The sequence below is a fragment of the Oncorhynchus masou genome, chromosome 21, assembly GCF_036934945.1.
Source record: "Oncorhynchus masou masou isolate Uvic2021 chromosome 21, UVic_Omas_1.1, whole genome shotgun sequence".
Lineage (NCBI taxonomy): Eukaryota > Metazoa > Chordata > Actinopteri > Salmoniformes > Salmonidae > Oncorhynchus > Oncorhynchus masou.
In genome coordinates this window covers 55,227,235-55,240,016 of record NC_088232.1, presented here as the reverse complement: position 1 = coordinate 55,240,016, position 12,782 = coordinate 55,227,235, and the positions used below count along the sequence as shown (strand labels likewise).

General features: G+C 48.1%; 1 protein-coding gene across 3 annotated transcripts in view; it reads right to left on the bottom strand.

Annotated features, from left to right (window-relative positions):
• rab11fip5a (RAB11 family interacting protein 5a (class I)) overlaps nt 1-10,484 on the bottom strand; it is a 98,379-nt gene extending 87,895 nt beyond the window's left edge. Inside the window, exon 1 of one of the 3 annotated variants that reach the window (XM_064928806.1) lies at nt 9,783-10,484. In XM_064928806.1, the coding sequence (XP_064784878.1) occupies nt 9,783-10,168 (386 nt within the window). In that variant the 5' untranslated portion in view covers nt 10,169-10,484. The remainder of the gene's footprint in view (nt 1-9,782) is intronic. The other 2 variants (XM_064928807.1, XM_064928808.1) reach the window with 2 other exon arrangements.
• Nucleotides 10,485-12,782: the final 2,298 nt, after the last annotated feature.

Genomic DNA, 12,782 nt, shown 5'->3' with positions numbered 1-12,782 from the left:
CCCAAGAGCCTCTCGGTGGATGCTGCAGTGTACCCAAGAGCCTCTCAGTGGATGGATACCCAAGAGCGGTGGATGCTAGTGTACCCAAGAGCCTCTCAGTGGATGCTGCAGTGTACCCAAGAGCCTCTCAGGTGGATGCTGATACCCAAGAGCCTCTCGGTGGATGCTGCAGTCTACCCAAGAGCCTCTCGGTGGATGCTGCAGTGTACCCAAGAGCCTCTTGGTGGATGCTGCAGTCTACCCAAGAGCCTCTCAGTGGATGTTGCAGTGTACCCAAGAGCCTCTCGGTGGATGTTGCAGTGTACCCAAGAGCCTCTCGGTGGATGTTGCAGTGTACCCAAGAGCCTCTCGGTGGATGCTGCAGTGTACCCAAGAAGTCTCGGTGGATGCCAAGAGCCTCTCAGTGGATGTACCCAAGAGCCTCTTGGTGGATGCTGCAGTGTACCCAAGAGCCTCTCAGTGGATGTTGCAGTGTACCCAAGAGCCTCTCGGTGATGCTGCAGTGTACCCAAGAGCCTCTTGGTGGATGCTGGAGCCTCTCAGTGGATGTGTACCCAAGAGCCTCTTGGTGGATGCCAAGTGCAGGCGCCGGTGGAGCAGCTGCTTGGATGCTGGAGTGTACCCAAGTGGCGCCGGGAGCAGCTGCTTGCACGCGCGTTACCACTCTACTGTCTCCCTGCCATGGCTTTTGCTCCATCAGTACAGATACAAACATGAGCATCAGCTACATTTGGCTACATACGGGCCGTTAGTGGAATTCCCACGAGAGAGTAACGGTTAATGTGATTGGATGTTAATTATTTGACTAGGCTACCTGTATTTGACAAAGCTATTTTTTGCTAAACACTAAATGGTTTAATTTGTATTTTTGGCAGTGAAACGAGGCTACTCAGGCGAGAGAAAATAAAACTCACACAAATGTATAGCCCCGTTGGAAAATATAAATGGACTGTTTGAAAATATGAAGGAAAAATAATGTAAAAGCTGTTTGAGAGAATGTCAAGAGTGTGCAAAGCTGTCATCAAGACAAAGGGTGGCTACTTTGAAGAATCTCAAATATAAAATATATTGTAACACTTGATTGGTTATTGTTTAACACTTTTTTGGTTTCTACATGATTCCATATGTGTTGTTTCATAGTTCTGATGTTTTCACTATTATTCTACAATGTAGAAAATAGTAAAAATAAAGAAAAACCCTTGACTGAGTAAGTGTGTCCAAACTTTTGATTGGTTCTGAATGTGATCGAGTAAAAATAAATATATAATTAGGTTCCAGCCACCCGTGGCTAAATCTAGTTGTAGAGCCTTGCTCTAAACCATCTACAGCACAGAGATGGATGAATAGAGATGACTAGAGATGGATAGAGATGACTAGAGATGACTAGAGATGGATAGAGATGACTAGAGATGACTAGAGATGGATAGAGATGCATGACTAGAGCTGAAGAGAGATAGATGACTGGAGATCGAGATTAATGACTAGAGATGGATAGAGATGCATGACTAGAGATGGATGACTAGAGATGGATGACTAGAGCTGAATAGAGTTATGACTAAAAATGGATAACTAGAGCTGAATAGAGATATGACTAGAGATACATGACTAGAGATGGATGACTGGAATATACAGTATGTCCCAGTGCCCAACAGAGGCTGAGCTATACTAAGCCCCTCCTCCTCTGTAAGGGCTTTATAAATATCAGAAATAGTTAAGTGACAGGTCTTTGGCAGAGCTGCCTCCAGGCACGCCTCGGTCATCATTCCCTGAAATGCGCACCATCAATCTATATGAAGGAACACATATCATATCATATCTAGAATATACAGCGTATTCAGAAAGTATTCAGACCCCTTGACCTTTACAACATTTGTTACGTTACAGCCTTATTCTAAAATGGATTAAATAAATAAAGATCCTCAATAATCTACACACAATACCCCATAATGACATCACAGTTCCCCATAATGACATCACAATACCCCACAATGACATCACAATACCACATAATGACATCACAATACCCCATAATGACAAAGCAAAAATTGTTTTAGAAATCTTTGCAGCTAAAGCTGTGCCACTAGAGATTCTGGGTTCGAGCCCAGGCTCTGTCTCAGCTGGCCGCGACCAGGAGACACATGGGGCGGCGCACAATTGGCCAAGAGTCATTCGGGTTAGAGGAGGGTTTGGCCGGCAGGGATGTCCCTGTCCCATCGCGCACTAGTGACTGCTGTGGTGGGCCAGGCACAATGCACGCTGACAGTCGCCAGGTGTACGGTGTTTCCTCCGACACATTGGTGCGGCTGGCTTCATGGTTAAGTGGGCATTGTGTCAAGAAACAGTGCGGCTAGGTTGGGTCGTGTTTCGGAGGACGTGTTGGCTCTCGACCTTCGTCTCTCCCGCGTTCGCACGGGAGTTGCAGCGATGAGACAAGACTATAACTACGAATTGGATATCATTAAATTGGGGAGAAAAAAGCTGTAAAATACTAAATACAATAAAACTGAAATATCACATTAGTATCCAGTACTTGTTGAAGCACCTTTGGCAGCGATTACATCCTCGAATCTTCTTTGGTAGTATACCTTTATTTAACTAGTCAGTTAAGAACAAATTCTTATTTTCAATGACCGCCTACCGGGGAACACTGGGTTAACTGCCTTGTTCCCGGGGCAGAATGACAGCTCGGGGATTTGATCTTGCAACCTTTTGGTTACTAGCCCAGCACTCTAACCACTAGGCTACCCTGCCTCCCCCGGTATGATGCTACAAGCTTGGCACACCTGCATTTGGGGAATTTCTCCCATGCTTCTCTGCAGATCCTCTCAAGCTCTGTCAGGTTAGATGGGGAGCGTCGCTGCACAGCTATTTTCAGGTCTCTCCAGAGATGTCCGATTGGGTTCAAGTCCGGGCTCTGGCTGAGCAAACTCAAGCACATTCAGAGACTTGACCCGAAGCCAATTCTGCGCTGTCTTGGCTGTGTGCTTAGGTTCGTTGTCCTGTTGGAAGGTAGTTTTTCCATCAAGGATCTCTCTGTACTTTGCTCTGTTCATCTTTCCCTCGATCCTGACTAGTGTCCCAGTCCCTGCTGCTGAAAAACATCCCCACAGCATTTTTCCGCCACCAACATGCTTCACTGTAGGGATGGTGCCAGGTTTCCTCCAGATGTGACGCTTGGCATTCAGGCTAAAGAGTTCAATCTTGGTTACATCAGACCAGAGAATCTCGTTTCTCATTGTCTGAGAGTCCTTTAGGTGCCTTTTGGAAAACTCCAAGTGGGCTGTCATGTGCCTTTTACTGAGGAGTGGCTTCCGTCTGGCCACTCTACCATAAAGGCCTGATTGGTGGAGTGCTGCAGACATGGTAGTCCTTCTGGAAGGTTCTCCCATCTCCACAGAGGAACTCTGGAGCTCTGTCAGAGTGACCATCAAGTTCTGGGTCACTTCCCTGACAAAGACCCTTCAACCAATTACTCAGTTTGGCCGGACGGCCAACTCTAGGAAGTCTTGGTGGTTCCAAACTTCTTCCATTTAAGAATGATGGAGGGCAATGAGACCTTCAATGCTGCAGAAATGTTTTGGTACTCTTCCCCAGATCTGTGCGTCAACACAATCCTGTCTTGGAGCTCTATTCCTTCCATCTTCCAAATCATGTCCAATCAATTGAATTTACCACAGGTGGACTCCAATCAAGCTGTAGAAACATTTCAAGGATGATCAATGGAAGCAGGATGCACCTGAGCTCAACTTTGAATCTCATAGCAAAGAGTCTGAATAGTTATAAAAAATAAAACATGTTAAACCACTTTATATCACCTAATAGTATGAGACAGGCCCGGGTCGTCACTACAACGTCTATCACCTAATAGTATGAGACAGGACCGGGTCGTCACTACAATGTTTATCACCTAATAGTATGAGACAGGCCCGGGTCGTCACTACGTCTATCACCTAATAGTATGAGACAGGCCCGGGTCGTCACTACGTCTATCACCTAATAGTATGAGACAGGACCGGGTCGTCACTACGTCTATCACCTAATAGTATGAGGCAGGCCCGGGTCGTCACTTCACCGTCTATCACCTAATAGTATGAGGCAGGCCCGGGTCGTCACTACAACATCTATCACCTAATAGTATGAGACATCGTATCAACGTCTATCACCTAATAGTATGAGACAGGCCCGGTCGTCACTACGTCTATCACCTAATAGTATGAGACAGGCCCGGGTCGTCACTACGTCTATCACCTAATAGTATGAGACAGGCCCGGGTCGTCACTACGTCTATCACCTAATAGTATGAGACAGGCCCGGGTCGTCACTACGTCTATCACCTAATAGTATGAGACAGGCCCGGGTCGTCACTACGTCTATCACCTAATAGTATGAGACAGGCCCGGGTCGTCACTATGTCTATCACCTAATAGTATGAGACAGGCCCGGGTCGTCACTACGTCTATCACCTAATAGTATGAGACAGGCCCGGGGTCACTACGTCTATCACCTAATAGTATGAGACAGGCCCGGGTCGTCACTACGTCTATCATCTAATAGTATGAGACAGACCCGGGTCTTCACTACGTCTATCACCTAATAGTATGAGACAGGCCCGGGTCGTCACTACGTCTATCACCTAATAGTATGAGACAGGCCCGGGTCGTCACTACGTCTATCACCTAATAGTATGAGACAGACCCGGGTCGTCACTACGTCTATCACCTAATAGTATGAGACAGGCCCGGGTCGTCACTACGTCTATGCACGACAATGACAACTGACCTCTCATTAAACTCTTTAGGATTATCCTCTCTTGCCATTTCATGTAGCCTGAATGCCAGTCTATTACTGATTGTCATGCCAAACGTGACATGTTTTATTTTTATTTAACTAGGCAAGTCAGTCAAGAACACATTCTTATTTACAATGACGGCCTACCCCAGGCCAAACCAGGACGACGCTGGGCCAATTGTGATTCCCAAATCACAATGAGCACAAACAGATCCCGGACCAGGCTACATTTCATCTCCAGTTGTGGTAAATGGTACAGCCTACACATTCTGTAATGTTGTTTACAAGGACAGACAGACTGAAGGGACGAGAAAGAGAGAGGTTTCCCCTCATCATTCAGATATCCTTCATATGTTAACATATGCAGAAAGAGACACTGCTACCCAGATACCAGCCTGACAGACTACTGTATAAAAGGTTTGTCTACATATTTATCTTAAAGTCCATCGGTGTGTAGTCAATGACATGTCAAATACAAGACGTTAGCTTTTCACAACGAATGGTCTCCTAAATTAGTGACCAAAACTCCTCAAACAGTGGACAGCTGATATGACAGGCCTGAGCACAAATAACTGAATGGGAGGTGACAATATTACTGGAATGTTCATAGAGGGAGTTCTTCGCTGTTCATCACTAAACTACAGCACTCTGTCTGTGATCCGTGGAAGGAAGGATAGGCTTTACAACAACACTATGTTGTAAATAGGCTCCAACAACACAGAGGATCCATCCCCCCCACGGGCCCTGGACAGGCTCCACCCCCCACCCCTCCCACCCCCCACTGGTCCTGGTCAGGCTCCACCCCCTACGGGCCCTGGTCAGGTCCACCCCCCACTCCTCCCACCCCCCACAGACCCTGGTCAGGCTCCATCCCCCCCACGGGTCCTGGTCAGGCTCCACCCCCCACAGGTCCTGGTCAGGCTCCACCCCCCACGGGCCCTGGTCAGGCCCCACCCCCCACGGGCCCTGGTCAACAGTATTTCACTATAAACTAAATAGCGTGCCATTTGGGATGCCAATCAGAGCTTTCAGGCCATGAGACCAGTGGATTATACTGAGAACTGGGACAAACTCTAATCCCCAGTAATTTCACATCCTGCCGTAGTCCTGCCTGGGGCCACAATACAGACTACAGAGAATAACATGTTATTCCACCTCTGGAATTTAGAATTACTCTCTGCATAGAACAGAATTAGGACCACATTTCCGGTAAGAAAAGCAGACCACCTTCAGCCCAGCTCTGGAGGCTAACCTCCCTCATTATAGTCCAGCTCTGTAGGCTAACCTCCCTCATTATAGTCCAGCTCTGGAGGCTAACCTCCCTCATTATAGCCCAGCTCCAAAGGCTAACCTCCCTCATTATAGCCCAGCTCTGGAGGCTAACCTCCCTCATTATAGCCCAGCTCCAAAGGCTAACCTCCCTCATCATAGCCCAGCTCTGTAGGCTACCCTCCTGTAGCCTAACCTCCCTCATTATAGTCCAACTCTGTAGGCTAACCTCCCTCATCATAGCCCAGCTCTGGAGGCTAACCTCCCTCATTATAGTCCAGCTCTGTAGGCTAACCTCCCTCATTATAGCCCAGCTCTCTAGGCTAACCTCCCTCATCATAGCCCAGCTCTCTAGGCTAACCTCCCTCATCATAGCCCAGCTCTGTAGGCTAACCTCCCTCATCATAGCCCAGCTCTCTAGGCTAACCTCCCTCATCATAGCCCAGCTCTATAGGCTAACCTCCCTCATCATAGCCCAGCTCTGTAGGCTAACATCCCTCATCATAGCCCAGCTCTGTAGGCTACGCTCCTGTAGCCTAACCTCCCTCATTATAGTCCAGCTCTGTAGGCTAACCTCCCTCATTATAGCCCAGCTCTATAGGCTAACATCATGTAGCCTAGCTCTGTAGGCTAACGTCATGTAGCCTAGCCCAGCTCTGTAGGCTAACATCCCTCATCATAGCCCAGCTCTACAGGCTAACCTCTCATCATAGCCCAGCTCTATAGGCTATCATGTAGCCTAGCCCAGCTCTGGAGGCTAACCTCCTGTAGCCTAACCTCCCTCATCATAGCCCAGTTCTGTAGGCTAACCTCCTGTAGCCTAACCCAGCTCTATAGGCTAACATCATGTAGCCTAGCTCTGTAGGCTAACGTCATGTAGCCTAGCCCAGCTCTGTAGGCTAACATCCCTCATCATAGCCCAGCTCTGTAGGCTAACCTCCCATCATCATAAGCCATCAGCTCTGTAGGCTAACCTCCCTCATCATAGCCCAGCTCTGTAGGCTAACCTCCCTCATCATAGCCCAGCTCTGTAGGCTAACCTCCCTCATCATAGGCCAGCTCTGTAGGCTAACCTCCCTCATCATAGGCCAGCTCTGTAGGCTAACCTCCCTCATCATAGCCCCTCCCTCATCATAGCCAAGCACTGTAGACTGAAAAACAGCTTCTATCTCAAGGCCATCAGACTGTTAAACAGCCACCACTAACATTGAGTGGCTATCTGCCTAGCCCTGACACTGACTCAACTCCAGCCACTTTAATAATGGGAATTGATAACCCAGCTCTATAGGAAATGTTGTAAATATATCACTAGCCACTTTAAACAATGCTACCTACATAATGTTAGCTCTTACCCTAACATTATTCATCTCATATGCATACCTCATATACTGTACTCTATATCATCGACTGTAGGCTAATCCATCATATGTAATACATGTATCATAGCCACTTTAACTACGCCCAGCTTTGTTTATCATACTCATCTCACATGTATATACCAGATTAATAGGTACTCATCATACCATCTACTGTATCTTGCCTATGCTGCTCTGTACCATCACTAACACTCATCATCCAGTTCTGTACATATTCTTTATCCCCATTACACTGTGTATAAGCTCTGTAGGCTAACCCAGTAGATTAGGAATTGTTAGTTAGATTACTTGTTGGTTATTACTGCATTGTCGGAACTGAAAAGAAGCACAAGCACTTTAAACAGCCACACTAACATTGAGTGGCATTAACATCTGACTCAAACCATGTGTATGGGAATTGACAAATAAAATTTGATTTGAGTTCTGTAGACTAACCTCCCTCATCATAGCCCAGCTCTGTAGGCTAACCTCCCTCATCATAGCCCAGCTCTGTAGGCTAACCTCCCTCATCATAGCCCAGCTCTGTATATAGACTAACCTCCTCATCATTGCCCAGCTCTGTAGGCTAACCTCCCTCATTATAGCCCAGCTCTGATTAGGCTAACATCCCTCATTATAGCCCAGCTCTATAGGCATTAACATCTCCCTGTATCATAGCCCAGCTCTGTAGACTAACCTCCCTCATCATAGCCCAGCTCTGTAGGCTAACCTCCCTCATCATAGCCCAGCTCTGTAGGCTAACATCCCTCATTATAGCCCAGCTCTGTAGGCTAACCTCCCTCATCATAGCCCAGCTCTGTAGGCTAACCTCCCTCATCATAGCCCAGCTCTGTAGGCTAACCTCCCTCATCATAGCCCAGCTCTGTAGGCTAACCTCCCTCATCATAGCCCAGCTCTGTAGGCTAACATCCCTCATTATAGCCCAGCTCTGTAGGCTAACCTCCCTCATCATAGCCCAGCTCTGTAGGCTAACCTCCCTCATCATAGCCCAGCTTAATAGGCTATTCTCCCTCATCATAGCCCAGCTCTATAGGCTATCCTCCCTCATCATAGCCCAGCTCTGGAGGCTAACATCCCTCATTATAGCCCAGCCTATACCTCCCTCATCATAGGCCAGCTCTGTAGGCTAACCTCCCTCGTCATAGCCCAGCTCTGTAGGCTAACCTCCCTCATCATAGTCCAGCTCTGTAGGCTATAAGCCTAGCCCTCATCTAGCCCTAAGCTCTGTAGGCTAACCTCCCTCATCATAGCCCAGCTCTGTAGGCTAACATCCCTCATTATAGCCCAGCTCTGTAGACTAACCTCCCTCATCATAGCCCAGCTCTGTAGGCTAACCTCCCTCAGCCAAGCTCTATAGGCTAACCTCCCTCATCATAGCCCAGCTCTCTAGGCTAACCTCCCTCATCATAGCCCAGCTCTGTAGGCTAACATCCCTCATCATAGGCCATCTCTGTAGGCTAACCTCCCTCAGCCCAGCTCTATAGGCTAACCTCCCTCAGCCCAGCTCTGTAGGCTAACCTCCCTCATCATAGCCCAGCTCTGTAGGCTAACCTCCCTCATCATAGCCCAGCTCTGTAGGCTAACCTCCCTCATCATAGTCCAGCTCTGTAGGCTAACCTCCCTCATCATAGCCCAGCTCTGTAGGCTAACCTCCCTCATCATAGCCCAGCTCTGTAGGCTAACCTCCCTCATCATAGTCCAGCTCTGTAGGCTAACCTCCGTCATCATAGCCCAGCTCTGTAGACTAACCTCCCTCATTATAGCCCAGCTCTGTAGACTAACCTCCCTCATTATAGCCCAGCTCTGTAGGCTAACCTCCCTCATCATAGCCCAGCTCTATAGACTAACCTCCCTCATCATAGCCCAGCTCTCTAGGCTAACCTCCCTCATCATAGCCCAGCTCTGTAGGTTAACCTCTTGTAGCCTTACACAGCCTGAAAAGTAATAACACAGCTGTCTAGAATGGCTATCAAATAGCATAGTCCCCTCTTCATAGTCTGTTTGACAAACTAGTTGTGATGTCTGGCTGCATGTAGAGGGCGTGTCTGGTAGTGCAGAGGCCCTGGGTTGAAACTGCAGAATGATCTGACAGTTGTTGTGTTTATAGAAGTCAACTTTAGAATAAACCCTCTAAACCCCATTAAAAGAAAGGTAAAGTTTACTAATGTTGTCGTACAATGTAAGGCTTTGGGAGTTTAAAAAAATCTCTCTCTTTGAAACACTGCGAGACTGTTTCTAGAACAGACCACCATGCAGGACAGGGCCGGTGTTCTCTCGTCTCCCTGAAGCGCTGAAATCAAATGGAATATACAGCGAAAATACTTCAAACCTCAAAAAAATGAAACCTACTCGTTTTTCATGCATATTCTGTCCTGAAACACCTTATCCAGAGGGATCACGGCTTGACCCAGAAACACGTCCAGTCCCATGAGCGCCCGGTGCATCACCGTCAGGACCAAGTCGCTGCTCCCGGGGGGGTATGCGCCCCCGTCCCCAACCTGCTCCAGAACACCCGGTAACAACTCGAAAGAACATTCCTCCTTCCATTCGGGAACAGTGGTCTTTTCCAGAACACAAGTGGAGTATTTCTCCTTGCCCACCTGGATAATGGTGTAGACGTCGCTGGTACCGTGTTTGCCCTTCGCCCGCAAGCCCCTGCCCCGCAGAACGGTGACCTGGACGTGTGTAGGAACCCATCTCTGGTCTTCGTCGTAGTCTATATTTAGCGAGGACATGTCCAAAGAACACACAACAGAGAGTGAGGACAAATGTAAACGTGGAAATGGGAAGATACCCCTGTCGTTTCCCTCAGCGTCTCTCAGAGATGCACCGCTAGCCGTCCAGCCTAGTCGCGGGGTGGACGGCTCGGCATTATTGTATCCTTTAAGTTGTCGGTATTGTCCGGTCTGTCTGTAGTGTCTTCACTGTTCGTTGCCCCAGCATGTGTATCGTGGCGTATGCTCGGCTATGCTAATAAGGCTATCGACGGTACGACGCGCGTCTCCGCGTCCCCCTCTCTGCAGTCAGAATTGTTCAAACCATAGACAATGGTAGAGGTCTCTAGTGGCAAAAAGGCTGTCGTCAAAATGCGCAGCACCATTGAGGGCTTCCACCATTTCAATTTCAACCTCATTGGCTCACCAGTAGGGATCAGCCAATCCTAAAAATAAAAAATAAATGGACTTCTTCAAAATGGAGATTGCCTCATTGGCGTTTCCCATGCACTTACAGAAGCCATAATATAACTATAACTAATTATATAAGGATGTTTTCTCTATCATTCTCTATGGTTGAAACCAAGGCAGTGCCAATGTCACGCCTTTTTCCTCTCTCTACAGGAAGAGGGTAGGTGAAAACAGCTTCCACCGCAATATCCGTGGCTCACTTTATCAGAATCTCTTGTAATATGATGAAACGTGAAACGTATATTACAAAGATCCTTTGTTTTTAAAGAGTTGCAGTGATAACTATCCTGTCCAGACTGCGGCCTGTCTCTCAGATCAGACCCATTGGAAGTAGGGAAACCACCTTCCCCTCCGGGGTACTGCGCTGTGAGAACAGTTCCAGAGTACACACAGCCCTGGGATGACATAACATTGCAGATGCTCTGTTGCTCCCCACTGGGCAGAAAATGGGTTGAATCAACGTTGTTTCCACATCATTTTAACTGGAGTCAAAAATCTATGTGTTGATGATATTGAATCAAAGTGTATATCTAATTGGATTTGAAAAAAGGCATCAATGTTAGGGCATTTAATATTTTTTTACTCAACTTTTAACTTAAAGTAAAAAATAAAAAATTTTAAAATCACTTTAGTTGACAACTCTAGATGTCTGTGCCCAGTGGGTCCAACAGATGGTCAGTAGGAAAGACAACCTCTCTGTCACTCCTTCTACAGGGCCAACATGGATACTCTCTGTCACTCCTTCTACAGGGCCAACATGGATACTCTCTGTCACTCCTTCTGCAGGGCCAACATGGATACTCTCTGTCACTCCTTCTGCAGGGCCAACATGGGTACTCTCTGTCACTCCTTCTACAGGGCCAACATGGGTACTCTCTGTCACTCCTTCTGCAGGGCCAACATGGGTACTCTCTGTCACTCCTTCTGCAGGGCCAACATGGGTACTCTCTGTCACTCCTTCTGCAGGGCCAACATGGGTACTCTCTGTCACTCCTTCTACAGGGCCAACATGGATACTCTCTGTCACTCCTTCTACAGGGCCAACATGGGTACTCTCTGTCACTCCTTCTGCAGGGCCAACATGGGTACTCTCTGTCACTCCTTCTACAGGGCCAACATGGATACTCTCTGTCACTCCTTCTACAGGGCCAACATGGATACTCTCTGTCACTCCTTCTACAGGGCCAACATGGATACTCTCTGTCACTCCTTCTACAGGGCCAACATGGGTACTCTCTGTCACTCCTTCTACAGGGCCAACATGGATACTCTCTGTCACTCCTTCTGCAGGGCCAACATGGATACTCTCTGTCACTCCTTCTACAGGGCCAACATGGATACTCTCTGTCACTCCTTCTACAGGGCCAACATGGATACTCTCTGTCACTCCTTCTGCAGGGCCAACATGGATACTCTCTGTCACTCCTTCTGCAGGGCCAACATGGGTACTCTCTGTCACTCCTTCTGCAGGGCCAACATGGGTACTCTCTGTCACTCCTTCTGCAGGGCCAACATGGGTACTCTCTGTCACTCCTTCTGCAGGGCCAACATGGGTACTCTCTGTCACTCCTTCTACAGGGCCAACATGGGTACTCTCTGTCACTCCTTCTACAGGGCCAACATGGGTACTCTCTGTCACTCCTTCTACAGGGCCAACATGGGTACTCTCTGTCACTCCTTCTCCTTCTGTCACTCCTTCAGGGCCAACATGGGTACTCTCTGTCACTCCTTCTGCAGGGCCAACATGGGTGCAGGGCCAACTACTCTCTGTCACTCCTTCTGCAGGGCCAACATGGGTACTCTCTGTCACTCCTTCTGCAGGGCCAACATGGGTACTCTCTGTCACTCCTTCTGCAGGGCCAACATGGGTACTCTCTGTCACTCCTTCTACAGGGCCAACATGGATACTCTCTGTCACTCCTTCTGCAGGGCCAACATGGTACTCTCTGTCACTCCTTCTGCAGGGCCAACATGGATACTCTCTGTCACTCCTTCTGCAGGGCCAACATGGATACTCTCTGTCACTCCTTCTGCAGGGCCAACATGGATACTCTCTGTCACTCCTTCTGCAGGGCCAACATGGATACTCTCTGTCACTCCTTCTGCAGGGCCAACATGGGTACTCTCTGTCACTCCTTCTGCAGGGCCAACATGGATACTCTCT